The following is a 20283-nucleotide window of genomic DNA, read 5'->3' as shown; positions in this document are numbered from 1 at the left end:
TAGTTTTGTGAAGGGAGCTGATAGGTGAAAAAGGTCAGAATTAGTCAGCTCTCTTCTCCTTGATTAATTATAGGTAAAATGCAGAAATGGTCTTGGAAGTAATAACCTGATATGTATGCTATTAAGTAAGATTGACTTTTGACCTCTTTAATGAATGCCAGAGTTTAGTTAGCAGTTAGTACTAGGAATATGAGAATAATAAATGTAATATCTCTTGGTCTCTAAGGGAATCCAGTTTAAGCTATAGATGAGACATCAATCATAATGAGAAATGTAAGAGTTCTGGAGACCAAATGTCTGGTGTAAGGGGCCCCAGGTCACAGGTCAGTTTAGGATGTCTGGAACCTATGTAACTGATATTTGTATGGAGCTGATTGGTTGAGGCAAGGTAGCCAATCAATGTCTTAACCAATTGGGAGTAAAGGGGGCTAGGCTAGGAGGAGGGCTTAGGACCCTATTTAAGTAGGAGCAGAAGCAGTTTACGTCAGAAGAAAGGAAGGAGCTCAGAAGAAAGAGAAGGACAGAAGGAACAGACAGAAGAAGGAGAAGACAGCATAAGAAGAGAGCTGAGACAGAGAGCTGAGAGAAAGACACAGAGAGCTGAGAGAAAGACACAGAGAGCTGAGAGAGAGAGAAGAGAGCTAGAACTGATGTCCTGCTTTGTTTGCTGGCAAATAAAGAAGATTACTCTCTCATACTGGTGTGTGCTGTCTGACTCCTGAAGCATCACAAATTCCTATCTCAATTCCTGCAACAGACCTACCCAGGGAAAGGATTGCTTTGGGGCACCCCCTTTCCCTTTTGCACTCACATGGTGCCCAGTTCAGTTTACCTGCTTGCTTACCCCTTGTGACAGCCCTGCCTATACATAGTACCTAGCTAGCTTTAAAACAAGTTTGAACCAAGTTTCTGAGGACAGGTTTGTTAACAATTATTATCCAAATAGACTTGTACATTTTCACTATTGTTTTTGGAAGAAACAGGGAATGGATCGCCCCATTAGGCTCTGCCAGGTGCTGTTGGTAATAGCATGCTGGGCTCAATGAACTGTTGGTCCATCCTGGTATGGCATTTCTTCTGTTAGGATAGGAGGGTGATTCTGTGTTTAGGGTATCTTGTTTCAAGGTGTGGCTGTGCACAGAAGAGTCATAGTGTGTCATTTGTTCTCTGTTACCAAGTTTCTTATATTTGTTCATAAAATAAAGAATGAGAGGGTGGAGAGATGAAAAGAAGAGGAAAGAAAAAAGCAAAACTAAGTGTTTATAATGTCATCATGGATTAGTGTCTTATTTTATAAAAAAAGGGCCCATCTTTTGATTTATTTCTTGGTAGAAAGTTGGTGCAGCCTTGCTTTTCAAGGACATGTTTACTGTTCTTGCAACATTTCCCAATAAATTCTACTTAGTTGAAAGAGTAGAAAGAAGCTCTCTAGGGGCTCATATTAATTTATTTGGGGCTTGGTTTTTACCTGTAGAGTTTTGCAATGAAGTGAACAAAGAAATTTGTGAAATAATTCTAAGTCAGTAACATTGAATCCCATTATAGTAAATGGTACAAAAAGCACACAGGCAAGCTGTCGGCAAGATCCAAAACAGCAGAAAAGAAAAGCAGACCCACTTGGTAAAATAAAACAAAATGTATTCAACGCAGATACATAAAATCAGTATATAACATTCCTCTAACCGCCCAACGTGGCCATGTTTTGTGCTCTCAAGCCTGTGTCAGGCTGCAGCTGCTTGGGAAAGACAGCTGACTACTTTTGAGCCTTATTCTTTGTGCTATACAACACTAACCAGACAGGGAAAACACTGGACTGTTCCTACTGGTTTCATGTTAAGCCCCTGACACAGCCCTTGAGAGTGTGAAACATGGCCATGTTGGACGGTTAGAGGAAATTTATATGCTGATTATGTATCTCCGTTGAATAAATGTTCTTTTCTGCTGCTGAAGTAAAGGTTATAAAGGGTGACACAGTTCACAATCAACGTTTAATGACCCCTACAGCAAAAACAGAAAAGAGTGGATTGAGCTAGCAATCCTTATTACAACTCATGAAAGCAACATGTTGGAAAGGTAGTACAGTATATTAAATAATCAGCTGTGTGCCTCTGCAGGGAACAAAAAATACAAAAAGTACACAGCTTGTACAGGGCCATAAAACGTGCTGAATTTCTGCTTGAAAGAAGAGTTGGTGTTCTTAAATATGGAATAACCTGTAACTTATTGGGTGTAGAGGGGGAGGAAGTGATAGTGTCTCATTTTGAGTACTGTGTGTAATTTTGGAGGCTGCACCTTGAAAAGAATATTAGCTGGATAGTTTGTCCAGAGGGCAGCTAATGATATGGTTAACAGTCTTTGTCATAAAATATATCAGGACAAACTTAAAGATCTAAATATTTGTACCTTGGAGGAAAGGCTATATAGGGGCAGACTACAAGCTGCATTGTAGCTAGTAAAATGTTTTACCACCCAGGAGCATTGGTACTAGCCCCTAACATGTGGCTCATTGGCAATAGTAGTGGCTAGAGGGTTCCCCTCCCCCAATCCGAACCATCCCCAGGGCAGTAACCCCTCCCCTAGCCCCCCATCCTACCTTATTAAAAATTCCTGGTGTATAATGCTATAGGCAAGAGTGAGCCCCATTTGCTTGTGCCGTCACAGGCACTGTCACCCAAAATAGTACCAGTGACCCCTAACGGTGGTCTCATAGTATTAGGGGTAATGTTTCCACCAGTGCCATTTTGGGTGAAGACGCTTGCTGGTGAGGTCAGGGGCAGTTGGGAATTGCTCCGGCACATACCACGAGACCTGTGGGAGGGGGGCCATCATTCAGGAGAGAGGAGTTATTGCCTTGGTGGCATTTTCAGATTGAGGGGCAGGGCAACTTCCATGGGGGTTGGCTACTAGGGAGGCCCTTCAGGTTGGGAGGGTGATTTGGGTGCCATAAGTGGGGGTACTTGATTGGGGGGGGGGAGTCAAAGAGGAGCTTTCAGCCTGGGGGGGGGGCACTCTGGCTACCACTATTGCTGACAGGTGCCAACCTCTTTAACAGACGACTCAGGAGCATTAGACCACAGCTCCTGGGCCCATGGAATAATGCTGCTTCTGAGGTGGCTTACAAGTAGGGATACTCATTTGCCACAGGAGACTGCAACCAGAGGTACTGGGATACCATAGGTTGGTGTTTCCTATGGTACATCAAGGTGCGATAAAAGCCTGCCTTGTATCACACCTTGATAACTTCCCCCATAAAGGACAGACAACAAAGTCTAAAGAACAAATAGTTTATCAAATGTTATAACATTTTAAGTAGCATCTACAAATTTACAAATACCTTTTCACTTCTGTTTATGATGATCAGCAAGTATATTGTGCATTTACTCCAATGGTGTGTGAATCCTCATAATTTTTAAAGTGTCTCCTTCTTTCCTAGACTATGGTTCTGGGGTAGAACAGCAGTATTTGGTGAGACTACTGACTTTTCTACCAGGAATACCAATAGCAAACATCACTACAGATCCTGACATTCTATACGAAGTGGGAAAACTAGCAGCAAAATTTGATAAAACTCTTCAAGAGGTATGATTTGTTTGAATAATGAGATAATAAAGTTGCCCCAATTTTAACCCACATTCTCTCTATGTAGATACAGTGGGGGAAATAAGTATTTGATCCCTTGCTGATTTTGTAAGTTTGCCCACTGACAAAGACATGAGCAGCCCATAATTGAAGGGTAGGTTATTGGTAACAGTGAGAGATAGCACATCACAAATTAAATCCGGAAAATCACATTGTGGAAAGTATATGAATTTATTTGCATTCTGCAGAGGGAAATAAGTATTTGATCCCCCACCAACCAGTAAGAGATCTGGCCCCTACAGACCAGGTAGATGCTCCAAATCAACTCGTTACCTGCATGACAGACAGCTGTCGGCAATGGTCACCTGTATGAAAGACACCTGTCCACAGACTCAGTGAATCAGTCAGACTCTAACCTCTACAAAATGGCCAAGAGCAAGGAGCTGTCTAAGGATGTCAGGGACAAGATCATACACCTGCACAAGGCTGGAATGGGCTACAAAACCATCAGTAAGACGCTGGGCGAGAAGGAGACAACTGTTGGTGCCATAGTAAGAAAATGGAAGAAGTACAAAATGACTGTCAATCGACAAAGATCTGGGGCTCCACGCAAAATCTCACCTCGTGGGGTATCCTTGATCATGAGGAAGGTTAGAAATCAGCCTACAACTACAAGGGGGGAACTTGTCAATGATCTCAAGGCAGCTGGGACCACTGTCACCACGAAAACCATTGGTAACACATTACGACATAACGGATTGCAATCCTGCAGTGCCCGCAAGGTCCCCCTGCTCCGGAAGGCACATGTGACGGCCCGTCTGAAGTTTGCCAGTGAACACCTGGATGATGCCGAGAGTGATTGGGAGAAGGTGCTGTGGTCAGATGAGACAAAATTGAGCTCTTTGGCATGAACTCAACTCGCCGTGTTTGGAGGAAGAGAAATGCTGCCTATGACCCAAAGAACACCGTCCCCACTGTCAAGCATGAAGGTGGAAATGTTATGTTTTGGGGGTGTTTCTCTGCTAAGGGCACAGGACTACTTCACCGCATCAATGGGAGAATGGATGGGGCCATGTACCGTACAATTCTGAGTGACAACCTCCTTCCCTCCGCTAGGGCCTTAAAAATGGGTCGTGGCTGGGTCTTCCAGCACGACAATGACCCAAAACATACAGCCAAGGCAACAAAGGAGTGGCTCAGGAAGAAGCACATTAGGGTCATGGAGTGGCCTAGCCAGTCACCAGACCTTAATCCCATTTAAAACTTATGGAGGGAGCTGAAGCTGCGAGTTGCCAAGCGACAGCCCAGAACTCTTAATGATTTAGAGATGATCTGCAAAGAGGAGTGGACCAAAATTCCTCCTGACATGTGTGCAAACCTCATCATCAACTACAGAAGACGTCTGACCGCTGTGCTTGCCAACAAGGGTTTTGCCACCAAGTATTAGGTCTTGTTTGCCAGAGGGATTAAATACTTATTTCCCTCTGCAGAATGCAAATAAATTCATATACTTTCCACAATGTGATTTTCCGGATTTAATTTGTGATGTGCTATCTCTCACTGTTACCAATAACCTACCCTTCAATTATGGGCTGCTCATGTCTTTGTCAGTGGGCAAACTTACAAAATCAGCAAGGGATCAAATACTTATTTCCCCCACTGTATATATGTAGGGAGAGAAAAAGAGACACACACACACCTGTACCACTCTCAAACAGATTTTAATGTGCCTGTTTAGTTTAAGGGATTTTCAATACTAACCTATATTAAAAATGTGTGTGGGGAGGTGGGTTAGGTTTATAAATAGTATACAAATCTGTTTAAAAATATTTTTAAACAGTGTCAAATAAAATCACATGAGCCTTAGCAGTGATCACTATCATGGAACTGAGAAGAGAAATACAGATTTTCAAACGGATGTTATTTAAGAAATCTGAGGCCTTAGATGGACTGAAGTTCACATCTATCAGTGTTTGATATAATCCTGCACTGTTTTGGCCAAAATGTGGATATTATCACTCCAGTGCTTACTTGGCCAAAAATAAAAAAGACAGTGGTTATCGGAAAATTACATAATTTGTATTCTTTTATGGCATATTTGTTCAAGGCACTTGTAGACCTGGCACATAATTTTTCTTACCCAGTTGCATTCAGTGGCATAGCTAGGTGGGGCCATAAGGGCCTGGCCCCCTCCCTTCAGATTTTGTCCGAGCACCCAACCCCCGCCAGCCAAAGCCTTGTTCGGCGCCGGTCTCCTTGCCTCTCCCCCACCACCTCGCTGCTCCCTCCACTGTACCCCCCCCCCCCCCAGCAGCAAATACCTTTGCTGGCGAGGGTCCCCAACCTCCGCCAGCCAAAGCCTTCTTTAACGTTGGTCTCCAGCGCACCGCGTTCGGTGCCCTGTGCTTTCTTCCTCCTGACGTCCTGCACATTCCTTTAAGTGAAACTCAGCATGCTCAGTTTCACTTAAAGGAGCATGCACAGGGTAGTGAATGCGGTGCGCCGGAAAATGGCGCTGAAAAAGGCTTCGGCTGGCAGGGGTTGGGGAACCCCGTGGGGTGTGGCGAGCCGGGGGGGGGGGCGAGGCGGCAGGGTGGCAGACTAAAATGTGCCCCCCACCTTAGGCTCTGGCCCCCTCCCACCGTAAGGTCTGGCTACGCCCCTGGTTGCATTTGGTGCTTTCTCAGTCTCAGTGGCATAACTTACCGAATGTACAATGTTGAGATTTTGACCCTGTGCCAAGAAAATGGCTTTTGTTGTCTCAGGCATCTGACACAAACCTCTGATTTACACATGTATTTCAAGAACATGCCCTAGATACTTATTTATTTGTTTGTTTTATTTATTTATTAAAAGATTTTATATACCACCTGCAAGCTAATAAAAGCAATCAAAGCCACCTCAAAGTTCCAAAGAAGTCTCAACACTAATACATCATCCTCCTCTATCCTAACATATCAACAGTTTCTGTCATCCCAGTGTCATACAAATGCTCTTCTGGCCTACACACCTCATTTCTCAAATCCTTTCCCCTTAAAATGTTTTACTGCCTGACTCAATGTAGTTCTGAAGCTGGTTCTGTTTTCCCCCAGCGTTCTTGGATTTTATTTCATGTACTCTCTGAGTTGTTTTTCTATTTCTAATATTTTATGGCAGCTGCTGTATAAAACTATCTCTGTATGCCCCCATGAAGCAAAGGAACCAAAGCTCAAGTTTACAAACAGAGCCAAATGTGACCAATACTTGTGTTTTGTGTTGAAGAGACCCTTCATTGAAGTAGCAATATAGTGTGTCCCACTGGGAAGTAACAGTACGATTTGTAATGTCCTTTTTCTCTGCAGAAATTTCATCATCCTGAAATAAAAAAGCTGGAGCGCGGGCAGTTTATTTGGAACTTAGAAAATGTTCCCCTCCTAAGCCAATATGTTTATGCAGTGGGTGAGGGGAGCATACGAGAAACAGTGGATCAAGTCATTCAGCAGTTTAAAAATAACATACTACCAAAATTAAGTCAGTTTAGAAAAAGTAAGTATTTATAATTTGAGTATGAGTACCATAATCATAAAAGAGCACAGAGGAAGTGAAAACTTTTGTTTTTTTTTTTAACATTCGATGTTAAATTAAGGTAAAAGCTACAGGATTCTTCAATTTCATTTTTTCAGGTTGACTTATTTCAGTTATATTAATTGTGTTTTGCAGCAACTCCTCTACATGCAGATTCGTTATAGTGGCTTTGGTCTAGAAGTAAACTGATCCCTTTTACTGATCTGACAAAGATATAGGGCCTGATATTCAAATTGCGAGAGTTAGCCCGGCTAACTCCTGCGGTCAACGCTGAGCCTGGATATTCAATGCCTGGTCTTTTCCGGTGACCCACGTTTAATATCCAGTTTATTTTTGGTCATTTGAAACTTAATCGGCCAAGCTGATATTCAGCACTGGCCACTTAAGTTTGAACCAGCAAAAGGTATTCCAGGTATTGACATGGCCACATATGGCCTCACAACCATTGACATAAGTGCTCTCAATAAGTACATAAGTACATAAGTACATAAGTAGTGCCATACTGGGAAAGACCAAAGGTCCATCTAGCCCAGCATCCTGTCACCGACAGTGGCCAATCCAGGTCAAGGGCACCTGGCACGCTCCCCAAACGTAAAAACATTCCAGACAAGTTATACCTAAAAATGAGGAATTTTTCCAGTCCATTTAATAGCGGTCTATGGACTTGTCCTTTAGGAATCTATCTAACCCCTTTTTAAACTCCGTCAAGCTAACCGCCCGTACCACGTTCTCCGGCAATGAATTCCAGAGTCTAATTACACGTTGGGTGAAGAAAAATTTTCTCCGATTCGTTTTAAATTTACCACACTGTAGCTTCAACTCATGCCCTCTAGTCCTAGTATTTTTGGATAGCGTGAACAGTCGCTTCACATCCACCCGATCCATTCCACTCATTATTTTATACACTTCTATCATATCTCCCCTCAGCCGTCTCTTCTCCAAGCTGAAAAGCCCTAGCCTTCTCAGCCTCTCTTCATAGGAAAGTCGTCCCATCCCCACTATCATTTTCGTCGCCCTTCGCTGTACCTTTTCCAATTCTACTATATCTTTTTTGAGATACGGAGACCAGTACTGAACACAATACTCCAGGTGCGGTCGCACCATGGAGCGATACAACGGCATTATAACATCCGCACACCTGGACTCCATACCCTTCTTAATAACACCCAACATTCTATTCGCTTTCCTAGCCGCAGCAGCACACTGAGCAGAAGGTTTCAGCGTATCATCGACGACGACACCCAGATCCCTTTCTTGATCCGTAACTCCTAACGCGGAACCTTGCAAGACGTAGCTATAATTCGGGTTCCTCTTACCCACATGCATCACTTTGCACTTGTCAACATTGAACTTCATCTGCCACTTGCACGCCCATTCTCCCAGTCTCGCAAGGTCCTCCTGTAATCGTTCACATTCCTCCTGCGACTTGACGACCCTGAATAATTTTGTGTCATCGGCGAATTTAATTACCTCACTAGTTATTCCCATCTCTAGGTCATTTATAAATACATTAAAAAGCAACGGACCCAGCACAGACCCCTGCGGGACCCCACTAACTACCCTCCTCCACTGAGAATACTGGCCACGCAATCCTACTCTCTGCTTCCTATCTTTCAACCAGTTCTTAATCCATAATAATACCCTACCTCCGATTCCATGACTCTGCAATTTCTTCAGGAGTCTTTCGTGCGGCACTTTGTCAAACGCCTTCTGAAAATCCAGATATACAATATCAACCGGCTCCCCATTGTCCACATGTTTGCTTACCCCCTCAAAAAAATGCATTAGATTGGTGAGGCAAGACTTCCCTTCACTAAATCCGTGCTGACTTTGTCTCATCAGTCCATGTTTTTGTATATGCTCTGCAATTTTATTCTTAATAATAGCCTCCACCATCTTGCCCGGCACCGACGTCAGACTCACCGGTCTATAATTTCCCGGATCTCCTCTGGAACCTTTCTTAAAAATCGGAGTAACATTGGCTACCCTCCAGTCTTCCGGTATTACACTCGATTTTAGGGACAGATTGCATATTTCTAACAGTAGCTCCGCAAGTTCATTTTTTAGTTCTATTAATACTCTGGGATGAATACCATCAGGTCCCGGTGATTTACTACTCTTCAGCTTGCTGAACTGACCCATTACATCCTCCAAGGTTACAGAGAATTTGTTTAGTTTCTCTGACTCCCCCGCTTCAAATATTCTTTCCGGCACCGGTGTCCCCCCCAAATCCTCCTCGGTGAAGACCGAAGCAAAGAATTCATTTAATTTCTCCGCTACGGCTTTGTCCTCCTTGATCGCCCCTTTAACACCATTTTCGTCCAGCGGCCCAACCGACTCTTTGGCCGGTTTCCTGCTTTTAATGTATCTAAAAAAGTTTTTACTATGTATTTTGCTTCCAACGCTAATTTCTTCTCAAAGTCCTTTTTTGCCCTCCTTATCTCCGCTTTGCATTTGGCTTGGCATTCCTTATGATCTATCCTGTTACTTTCAGTTGGTTCTCTTCTCCACTTTCTGAAGGATTGTTTTTTGGCTCTAATGATTTCCTTTATCTTACTGTTTAGCCACGCCGGCTGACGTTTAGTCTTTTTTCCCTTTTTTCTAATACGTGGAATATATTTGTCCTGAACCTCCAGGATGGTGTTTTTAAACAGCATCCACGCCTGATGCAAGTTTTTTACTCTGCGAGCTGCTCCTTTCAGTCTTTTTTTCACCATTTTTCTCATTTTGTCGTAATCACCTTTTCTATAGTTAAACGCTAGCGTACTTGATTTCCTAGTTTCACTTCCTTCAATGCCAATATCAAAACCGATCATATTATGATCACTGTTATCAAGCGGCCCTCGTATCGTTACCCCCCTGCACTAGATCATGAGCACCACTAAGGACTAAGTCTAGTATTTTTCCTTCTCTTGTCGGCTCCTGAACTAGCTGTTCCATGAAGCTGTCCTTGATTTCATCAAGAAATCTTATGTCCCTTGCGTGTACAGATGTTACATTACCCCAGTCTATATGCGGGTAATTGAAATCCCCCATTATTATTGTGTTGCCCAGTTTGTTTGCGTCCCTGATTTCCTTTAACATTTCCGCATCCGTCTGTTCGTCCTGGCCAGGCGGACGGTAGTACACTCCTATCACTATCCTTTTCCCCTTTGCACATGGAATTTCAATCCACAGTGATTCCAAGGAGTGTTTTGCTTCCTGCAGAATTTTCAATCTATTTGATTCAAGGCTCTCGTTAATATACAATCTAGGAGTAATATACAAAATACCTTTGTATATCACTCATATATTGCGTATATATGCTCACAGCCAAAGCTGGCAGTATCCCCAACCACAGTCTGTACTGATAGTATCACAGAGGAGTACTATGAGTTTGCTTCTAAAAGTCTTCCCCTCAAGGGCCACCCAGCCATCTCTCCCAAGCCAACATATGATCTCCATAAGTTTTTCCTTTCACCTTCCCCAAGGCTATATACACCCAAGAGAGTAACTTAGTGTGCAGTCCACCCTTGAACAAAACAATTTCCAATGGCAGCACCTTCCTGTGCAAATTAACTGTAGCATCCCATATCTGCATCTGAAAATATTGGTAAAAGGGTATGCTACTGTCTGTCAGCTACTGCAGTTGCCCCAAGGATAGCATAGTACCATGTTCAAACATGTCCCTGCAGTAGACTATCCCGAACACATGCAGCTTCATTAACAGACCACAAAAATAAGAAGTAGACACAGAGCTGAACTCTGCCAGCTTACTCAGAGGGTGACGGGACCCCATTAACCCCAACTCTAGTTTACTGCCCTTCAGTTTTTAAAGGGTCAAGAAATAGATGTATGGCTGTTCCACTTGAATTGCTTGAGGGCTGTGGGGCCCCTTCCCACTTTAGAGATTTGAAAATAGAATGTGGCTTTAGTATCTGTCAGTCCTCACCCAGTGTGACTTCTCTGTTCAATCATGAAAAGCCTGTAGTGCCATAATCGCCACTACTTTATAACAACACCTCATATCTGAAAGGCCTACCCCCACCCCTTGCACCTTGGACTCAGCCAACCTACGCCAACTAATTTTGGCCCTCTTTCCCTTCCATAAGGAGGAGACCATCATTCGGTGCCAATGAACAAAAACTTTCTTAGGGACAGCAACGGGCTGTTGTGCAAATAAAAACAGAAATTTAGGGAGGACTATCATTTTAAGTGTTGCAACCCTTCCCCACCAGGATAAAGTGAGGTTAGCCCAACCTTCTAAATCTTTTTTTTAACCTCTTCCAATAGAGACAGATAGTTGTTCTTATATAAGTCATCTACCTTCTCTGTAATTCTAATTCCCAGATAATGAACTCCCATACAATGTTAAATGAAAAGGAAACGGGATTCCTAACTGAACTACTGAGATTAAACAGAAGGGGTGCTGTGTTTTCAGCATTAATCTTGAAACCTGAACATCTTGAGAACTTGCTTAGTTCATCTGGTAGGGACAGTAATGAATCTCTAGGGTTCTCCACAAAAATCGGTGTGTCATCAGCGTACAACAGGATTTATGCTCCCCCCCCCATCCGAATAGGACGTATTGCATTATTGGAACGTACGGCTCGCTCTATAGCGAGCACAAAGAGCAAGGGGGACATAGAGCAGCCCTGCCTAACTCCCCGCTGAAGGACAAATTCCTCTAATTTGATCCCATTAATCAAGATACTACTACTGGGTTTAAGATAGAGGACTTGCACCCAGTGGGTTTGCAAGAGCCATTTATTAAGTTTTAAGAATTTGGGGAGCAGGTTGTTAAAGTAGACCTCCCCATGGCAACTTTAACAACTGGCTCCCAAAATGTGGGCTCGGCCTCCTCCTGAATTCTCTTTTACTTTGCTGGTGGGGATGCTAAGCCCTGCTAGCCAAGTAAGTAGACTACTGCTGCTGCTCCCCGCTCCTTGTTTCCAGCTCTGAGCAGCAGGCAGGGACATCTCATGCATGAGCAAGAAGTCCCAGCTTGCTGCTCAGAGCCAGAAACAAGCAGCAGGGTGTGATGGCAGTCCATTTATTGGCTGGTGGGGCTCAGCATCCCTGCTGGCAAAGGTATGACCAGTGTGCCCGTACAACCCCCCTGGCTCCCCTAAATTGCAGGGCTGATTACGCCTGGAAAAAGAGCCCGTTAAAAGTTTGCCAGCACATCCCTGCTTGCACCCACTTCTCAAAGTTGCTATCCAAGCTAACTTTCTGCAGAACTTTAGGTCATTCAACCCAGTTGAAGGCCTTTTCAGCATCCAGTGCAACACCCATGGCTCTAATTTTGGATCTCTGAAGGTATTTGATGATTTCAATGGCCTTATACTCATTATCTCCTAATAATTGCCCTTTTACAAACTATGATCGGCCCATATCAGTTTAGGGAGCAAGGTCCCCAGCCTATTGGCTAATAGTTTGGCAAATATTTTCATGTCTGCATTCAGTAAAGCAGTGGGTCTATAACAAAGAAGGGCATGCTGGAGAGCTCAAGAGTCTTTGATGGTTACCACAAATCTCAATTTGACAGGAAAAAATAATTATCTCTGGGCCAAGAGTATCTGCTCTTTGTAGGATTTGTATCACTCCCTGCACCAATACAAATTTTGTCTAATACAATTCTTCTGCAGTTTATTCTCTGCCTCATGAGCAAGGTGCAGGTCCTGATGGAATCAAAGGTTTGATTTCTTAGGGGCCCTTTTACTAAGCCACGTAGGCACCTACTTATGCCCAAAGCGCGCCAATTTGGAGTTACCGCCTGGCTACTGCGTGGCCCGTTCCGTAATTTCATTTTTTACGCTTGCCCAAAAATATATTTTATTTTCTGGTGCACGGCAAAAATCAGGCGGTAACTCCAACTTGACGTTCTTAGGCAATTACCGCATGGTTAATGCGAAAGACCTTGCCGCTAAGACCCAAAATGGACGTGCAGCAATTTTTATTTTGCCACATGTCCATTTCGGCAAAAATTTAAAAAAGGCATTTTTTGCAGGTGCGCTGAAAAATTGATCTGTTCGCGCCCAAAACCTGCGCCTACACTATCGCAGGCCATTTTTTAGCGCACCTTAGTAAAAGGACCCCGTAATTGGTACCTGCCTCTCCTTCAGCAGAGCTACTTTAAACCATAAATTATAGAAGGTTAGAAAATAAATTGTATTCTTCATTGAATATAATGAATGAGTCTGTTGAGTCTGTCAGCAACTAATCCCTTTATCCAGCTTATCTCGTAGAATTGTTTTTTAGGCATTCTTCTATAAAGTAATAAAGAACTGAATTTGATATAGAGGTGTGTTGGAAAAGTTTCCATGTCCTAGTCCATAAATGTCACCTGGTCCCTCCTATGCAATATTTATTGAATATGTATATCTGCTTTCTTGGAAAAAAATACCTCTGGTCCTCATCAAACAGTGTTCTACAAGGCTACTGAGAGACAAAGCTGGGCCTGGGGCAAACAATCTGAAGGGCCCTGCTGCCACTACCGCAGCAGCAAACGAGAGAGAGTGCTCTGCTGGTCACAGGTCCTTCTTCTTGCCGCGTCTCACTTCCTGTGAAGTAACTTCCTGTTTCTGCATGGGCAGAACGCGGCAGGAAGAAAGACCTGTGGCCGGCAGAGCAGTCTCTTTTGATTGCCAGTGCCGGGCCCTCCTTAGAGACCAGGCCCAGGGAATCTCCCCCCCCCCCCCCCCCCCCCCCCCCGGGCAGCCTTGGTGTTCTGTTCTACTGATACGTATGAAGAATACATGTAAAATGTTTACCTGTACCCATATAGATGAAATTTATGAGGTTGGAGGGAGTTAGTTAAAATGGGAAGATGGCTGCTATTACTACTGCAATCTTGCCAGCCGCATAGCAGTTCTGAACACAAGTCTTTGTGGATATTTCCATCAAGGTTGGCAAAAGTACTTACGCAGCTGTCTAGGTATGCCATCTGGGATGTGAATGAAGATGTAGAGCAAGAAAAAGTATTTTAATAATCATTTTTTTCAATCTTTCTATTGTAGGTATAAATCATGGGGACCTTAATGACCTAAATATTTTAGTTGAAACTGGAGAGTCCTCCCTTTTGAATCCATATAACAAGTATAGAATATCAGGTATTTTGGACTTTGGTGACCTGAGCTATGGCTACTATGTGTTTGAGGTAGCAATAACTATCATGTACATGATGATAGAGAGTCCAGATCCTCTTCCTGTAGGAGGATATGTTCTAGCAGGATTTGAAAGCCTTCTTCCACTGACACCAGAAGAGAAAGGTTCTTTATTTACATTGGTGATTAGTAGATTTACTCAGTCACTTGTAATGGCCCGATACAGTGTTACATTAAATCCAGAGAATGAAAGCTATCTAATGATTACAGCAAAAACAGGTTGGAAACACTTACTGAAAATGGTCGATTTGGGCAAGGAAGCCATAGAGAAGATCTGGTTTGAGACTGCCAATGCATACATGACTCGTAAACAAATAGCATAATTGGGCTAACTTGTCTTTTCATCCTTCTATATTTTTGACTGTCTACAATTCTATTGTTAAAAGAAATGTACATTTTTTATAAAACTATCTAGGTTCTAGAGTTCAGATGATCTATGAATTCTGAGTTTTGTGCATTTTTGTATGTTTGCAAATTTTTGCACTGATTGCAGTATCAGCTGAGATTTGCAAATTGAATGTAAGGATATCGTATTTTGCATTAAGAAGAAATAGGGTTAACTAGCAAAGGTAACAGAACTAACATGAGCCTTTTGTACATAAAATATTTGAATCAACTGCAGCCAAATTGGACATACGATAATCAAATAATGAATTTATAACTGCCAACTTCCAGTATGGTCATTTGAGGTTAATCCTGGCTTTGAAATTACATCCTCAATGTAGTGGGGTATTTGTAGCCTCCTGATTGTACCCTTTAGATCAGTTCTGCAATTCCCATAATGCATTAGAAATAAGTTGTCGGACATCCAGGACTGGTCTAATATGTCCCTACCAGAACTGGGTAAGTTGGCAACTGTTGGGCTCATTTTCGAAAGAGATGGACGTCCAAAAAGTGACATAAATCGGCATTTGGACTCCATCTCACAGAAACGTCCAAATCGGTATAATCAAAACCGCATTTTGGACATCTTTCTCCCAAGTCCGTCGGGACTTGGGCATTCCTAAGACTTGGACATCTTTGATCCATAATGGAACAAAGCAAAAATGTCCAGCACTAAAACTTCGACGTTTTGAGCTGGACCTGTTTTTATTACGAATAAGGTACAAAAAGGTGCCCCAAATGACCAGATGACCACTGGAGGGAATCTGGGATGATGTCCCCTTACTCCCCCAGTGCTCACTAACCCCCTCCCATCCCAAAAAAGTGTGTTGAAGAACATTACTTGTCAGCCTTAGATGTCATATTCAGGTCCATGACAGCAGCATGCAGGTCCCTGGAGTAGTTTAGTGGACTTCAGACAGGTGGACCCAGGACCATACCCCCACTACCTGTTACACTTGTACAGGAAACTGTGAGCCCTCCAGAACCCACCAGAAACCCACTGTACCCACATGTAGGTGCCCCCTTCACCTGTAAGGGCTATGGTAGTGGTGTACATTTGGGGGTAGGGGGTTTGGGGGGCTCAGCACACAAGGTAAGGGAACTGTGTACCTGGGAGCATTTTATGAAGTCCACAGCAGTGGCCCCTAGGATTCCCGATTGCTGTCCTGGTATGTCAGGGGGACCAGTCTACTAAAAATGCTGGCTCCTCCCACGTCAAATGGCTTGAATTTGGACACTTTAGACTTGGACGGGGTTTTTTTTTCTAAAATGGCCAAAAATCAAAGACATCCAAATCGCAAAATGTCCAAATCCAAGGACGTCCATGGTATTTTCAAACACAAAAGATAGACGTCCATCTTTTTCGAAAATGACCTTCTCCCTGCTTCGGAATTTAGACGTCTTTGTAAAACGTCCAAATTCTGACTTAGACGTTTCTTTCGAAAATGCCCCTCTGTGACTTGAAATCAAATGGCAAAGGGATCCTACACACAATCTGTCTAATTTTTCAACATTTTTCTTTTGTTCTATGTGATAAATCGGTCCTAAAATATTTTCCAGAAGAAAGAAAGGAAAAGATAGATTCAGACATTCAAAGGAAGTAGTTTTATCATAACAAAAGATTCACAAGGACTAGAGACTATGGTATGAAGTTAGGAGAAAACAGCAGAGGAAATATTTATTTTCTAAGATGCTTGGAATAGGCTACCAGCAGATACCATCGAGGAGTGGCAGAACGTGCTGCGACGTCAGACTCCGTCCAACTGGAACTAAGGATGCATGCAGCTTTCACAGCACGACGAGGATGAAGAAGTTAAAGAAGACCGCGGCTGGGCTGGCGGGGGGTTGGGGTCCGCCGCCAGCTGAAGCAATATTTTAAAAAGCCGGCAGGAGGAAGCGGACCTCGGGGGGTAGGTGACGGCGGTAGGCGGGGGAGGGAGGGAGGGAGGGTTAACGGCAGTAGGGGGGTCCGGGGCGAAATCTGCGGGGGCCCAGGCCCCTGTGGCCCCACGCAGATACGCCCCTGGATGGAATATCTAATCTAATCTGTGATTTATAGACAGCACAGATCCAAGCTGGAGGTTCAAGGCGGTTTACAAATAAAGAAACTCATAACTATTGAAGAATTACAATATAAAAAACATAATTAAAATTGTTCTTAAAATTTTCCAAACAAAAAAGTTTTAAGTTTTCTTCGTAAGTGCATATAATTCTGTTCCTCACGAATTTGTCTTGGAAGAGCATTCCAAGCTAAAATTGCTTGATAAGAGAATAGAGCATCAAAATGTTATTTAAATCGAATATCTTTAACTGTGGGAAGTTTTAACTGGAACATATCTCATAATCTAGATGAGGATAAGAAGAGATTGGAAAAAATTTGAATAAGCATAACAGAGGTATTACCATACAAAATGTGGAATATTATGGAAACTGACTTAAAAACAATCCATGCTCTAATAGGGAACCAGTGAAGTTTCATCAAAATATGACGAAACGCTGTTAAATTTCTTCAGTTGGAAAATCAATCGGACAGCCATATTCTAGATTAATTGACGTTTCTATAAAAGTTTAGCAGTAAACCCAATATATAGAGAGTTGCAATAGTCCAGATATGGTAAAACCAATATCTGAACCAGCAATGCGAAGTGAAATTTAGAGAAGCAGGACCTAAATAAGCGTCACTGTTTTAAACAATAAAAAGTATGTCTCCATAAGTTTTTAATCTGAGGTTCATATGTAAGAGAAGAATCATGTATTACCCCTAAAACCTTCGATTCTATTTCTACCTTCAAGCTAGTGCCTTCAATCAGAGGTATATAATTTGGAATGGATAATAGAGAAGGGCTAAACCAAAGCACCTTATTAGGAGACACAAGCTTTTCTGCGTTTTTGAAAGATGGCTCTGACACTAGTGCCTCTTGTACTAATTATACTCTGAATATATGCTAAGTAGTCGCTGATGTAGTCTATACACACCTATGAATAAATTACTTGTAGCAGTGCTGAAAAATGTAGCTTTAGCTAAAACCACATTCCATGAGGCCTGCAGAAGATAGGATGACACATTGGAACGTAGGGCCTGATATTCAGCTGGCGGCAGTCAGCGCTTTGCTGACCACTACCAGTGTTAAACCTGGAATTTCAGTGCAAGGCCATGTCTGGACACTGGCTCTGGCTAATATGTAGCTGGTTAAGTGTGATATTCAGCACTTAATTGGCTATGGGTTATAACATATAGGACTGACTTTTATGCAGTTAATCTGACCAGTGAAGTGCTGAGTATCAGCACTTAACTGGCCAAGTACCAACTCCACCCCCAGAACACCCCCAAAATAGCCAGTATTCAGTTTGGCGCTAACCAGTTAAGTGCTGTTGAAAATTAGTGGTTAGCTCCGAACAGGCAATTTAACCAGCCAGCTAAATCCAGGTTTCCAAGTTTAATTAGGCTGTCTGGGCGGTTCACAATATACTAAATTTTAATAGGAAGAAAAAGAACTACAATATCAAAATAGGAAAGAAGAGGTAAAGTACACTCAGATTAGAAGCAATAGACCCCTGCACCCCAGAACCCAGTGGACAGCAGAACTCACAATTGGGGGGGGGGGGGGGGGGAATTGTAAATACCACTAATTAGTGCCAAAGGTATCATTAAATAAAAATTTCTTTAGTCTGGTCTTGAATCTCTCCAAAGGAAACTTCTCCCAAAGAACCAATGATAGATGTTCCAAAGGGATAGAGCGTACCAAGGGCAGGTTGATGGGGGCAGTCTGACCCAGGTGCAGGCAGTGGGGGTGTACAGAGCAGGCGCACAGCTGTCAGCTCTGCCGGTCCCCTGCTCTCTCTGACGTTACTTCCTGTTCTGGGGCAGGAGAATGGCAGAGCCAACAGCCACACACCTACTCCTTGCTAGGAGGAAAGGTGGTGGGGCAATGTGCATCAAGGGGGTGTGGTGCATCTTAGGGGTTGGTGTGTCGGGGAGTGTCAAACAAGCTAGGTATGCCACTGGTGACATTACATGTTCTGGTTCTAGTAGTACCAAGACCAATAGCTCAAAAGGAAGGGATAGCAAGAAGATTTTGCTGCGAAGATCACAGTGTTCTATGGAGGGCATATAGAATCAAAAGCTTAAATAGGCATAAGGGAGAAACAGTTGTAAACTTTGAGTTATGGTGCAGATTATAAATAGTTTTAGGATTAATCAGTAACCAGTGTTCCTTCCTCAAGAGTGGGATTATATGGTCTAATTTCTTAGAATTCATGATTAGTTTGACAGCCATGTTTTGAATCATTTGCGATCTTTTCAGATCACTGATTCGCAAGACATGCAACAAGGCATTGCAGTAATCTATCTGGCTGATGATGGGAACATGAGCAAGTACTCGAAGCGCGGGCTTAGTGAATAAGTTCCGACTGATGAGATCATTCTAAGTTTATGGAAGCACCGTTGTATGATACTTGAGATGTGTTTCTGGAAACCGAGATGCTGGTCAATAACTACCCCCAAAACCTTAAGCCTAGGGTTAAAAGTAACCTTAGTTCCTGCAATCATAACTGGGCCCAATAGTTTTTGGAGCATCTGACCTTAAGAATAAGATGCCTCATGATTTTTCAGGATTCTATTTAAGTCTGTGATCGTCTATCCATTTAGCAATAGTGATCAACATACAGTTTGAGGAGAGAATATCTTGGGCACAGCAACAGTTCAGCATACCTAGAGTTTGTATATCAGTATGTACAAATGGCGTGTGAGGTATAAGGCTGAGTAAGGGGGGGCATGAAGATTAAAGAGTATAGGTGCCATAATAGAGCCCTGGGGCGCACCAAAACTGTGGGACTTGGAATAGGAATCCTGCCATAATACAGTCTAGATAGCTATGGAGCAAACCAGTCTAAAGCTGTACCTACAATGCCTATGTCCTGTAGCCGATGCAGCAAGAATTCATGACAACCAGGTCAACTGCTTTGAATATCCACATCATAGACAATAATGGCAAATAAATGCTGTACGGCCCATCAAGTTTGCCTATCCATACTGTCTAATATCCTTTCCTCTCCCTTAAAGATCCTATGTGCTTGTCATAAACATTCTTGAATTCAGTTACAGTCTTTGTCTCCACCACCTCCACAAGAGGCCATTTCAAGTATCCACCACACTTTCTGTAAAAAAGCATTTCCTGAGATTACTCCTGAGTCTATCCCCTTTCACCTTCATCCTATGCCCCCTCATTTCAGAACTTCCTTTCAGCTGAAAAAGGGCTTGCCTCCTGTTAATTTATGCCACAAAGGTATTTAATGTCTAAATCATATCGCCTCTCCTGCCTTTCTTCTGAGTATACATATTGAGATCTTTAAGTCTGTCCCTTTACATTATTAGTAGTACTTCCTCTTTCATAGCTATATTGTTAATGTCTGTCTTCAATCAAATCTCTGTCCACTTCTGCCTGTGAAGGAGGCCTGAATATCACACCAATGAAAATAGAATTTCCATTCTCTCTTTCCAGATTAATCCACAGTGCTGCCTCCTTACCTTGTAAATCTTGAAATTCTGTCACTTTGATATTATCTTTAACTCCACCTCCATTTCTTCCTACCCTGTCCTTCCTGAATAGAT

The 20283-nt window shown here is 42.8% G+C and overlaps 1 protein-coding gene across 4 annotated transcripts in view; it reads left to right on the top strand.

The window, feature by feature from the left end:
• Nucleotides 1-15211, top strand: part of HYKK (hydroxylysine kinase) — a 70530-nt gene extending 55319 nt beyond the window's left edge. For all 4 annotated transcript variants that reach the window (XM_030190384.1, XM_030190383.1, XM_030190385.1 and 1 more), the window contains exons 3-5: nucleotides 3434-3579; nucleotides 6921-7104; nucleotides 14142-15211. In XM_030190384.1, the coding sequence (XP_030046244.1) occupies nucleotides 3434-3579; nucleotides 6921-7104; nucleotides 14142-14611 (800 nt within the window). In that variant the 3' untranslated portion in view covers nucleotides 14612-15211. The remainder of the gene's footprint in view (nucleotides 1-3433; nucleotides 3580-6920; nucleotides 7105-14141) is intronic.
• The last annotated feature ends 5072 nt before the right edge of the window (nucleotides 15212-20283 follow it).

Source organism: Microcaecilia unicolor, chromosome 1 (assembly GCF_901765095.1).
Source record: "Microcaecilia unicolor chromosome 1, aMicUni1.1, whole genome shotgun sequence".
NCBI lineage: Eukaryota > Metazoa > Chordata > Amphibia > Gymnophiona > Siphonopidae > Microcaecilia > Microcaecilia unicolor.
Note: the sequence above shows the minus strand (reverse complement) of the source record. Positions and strands in the feature narration are given on the sequence as shown.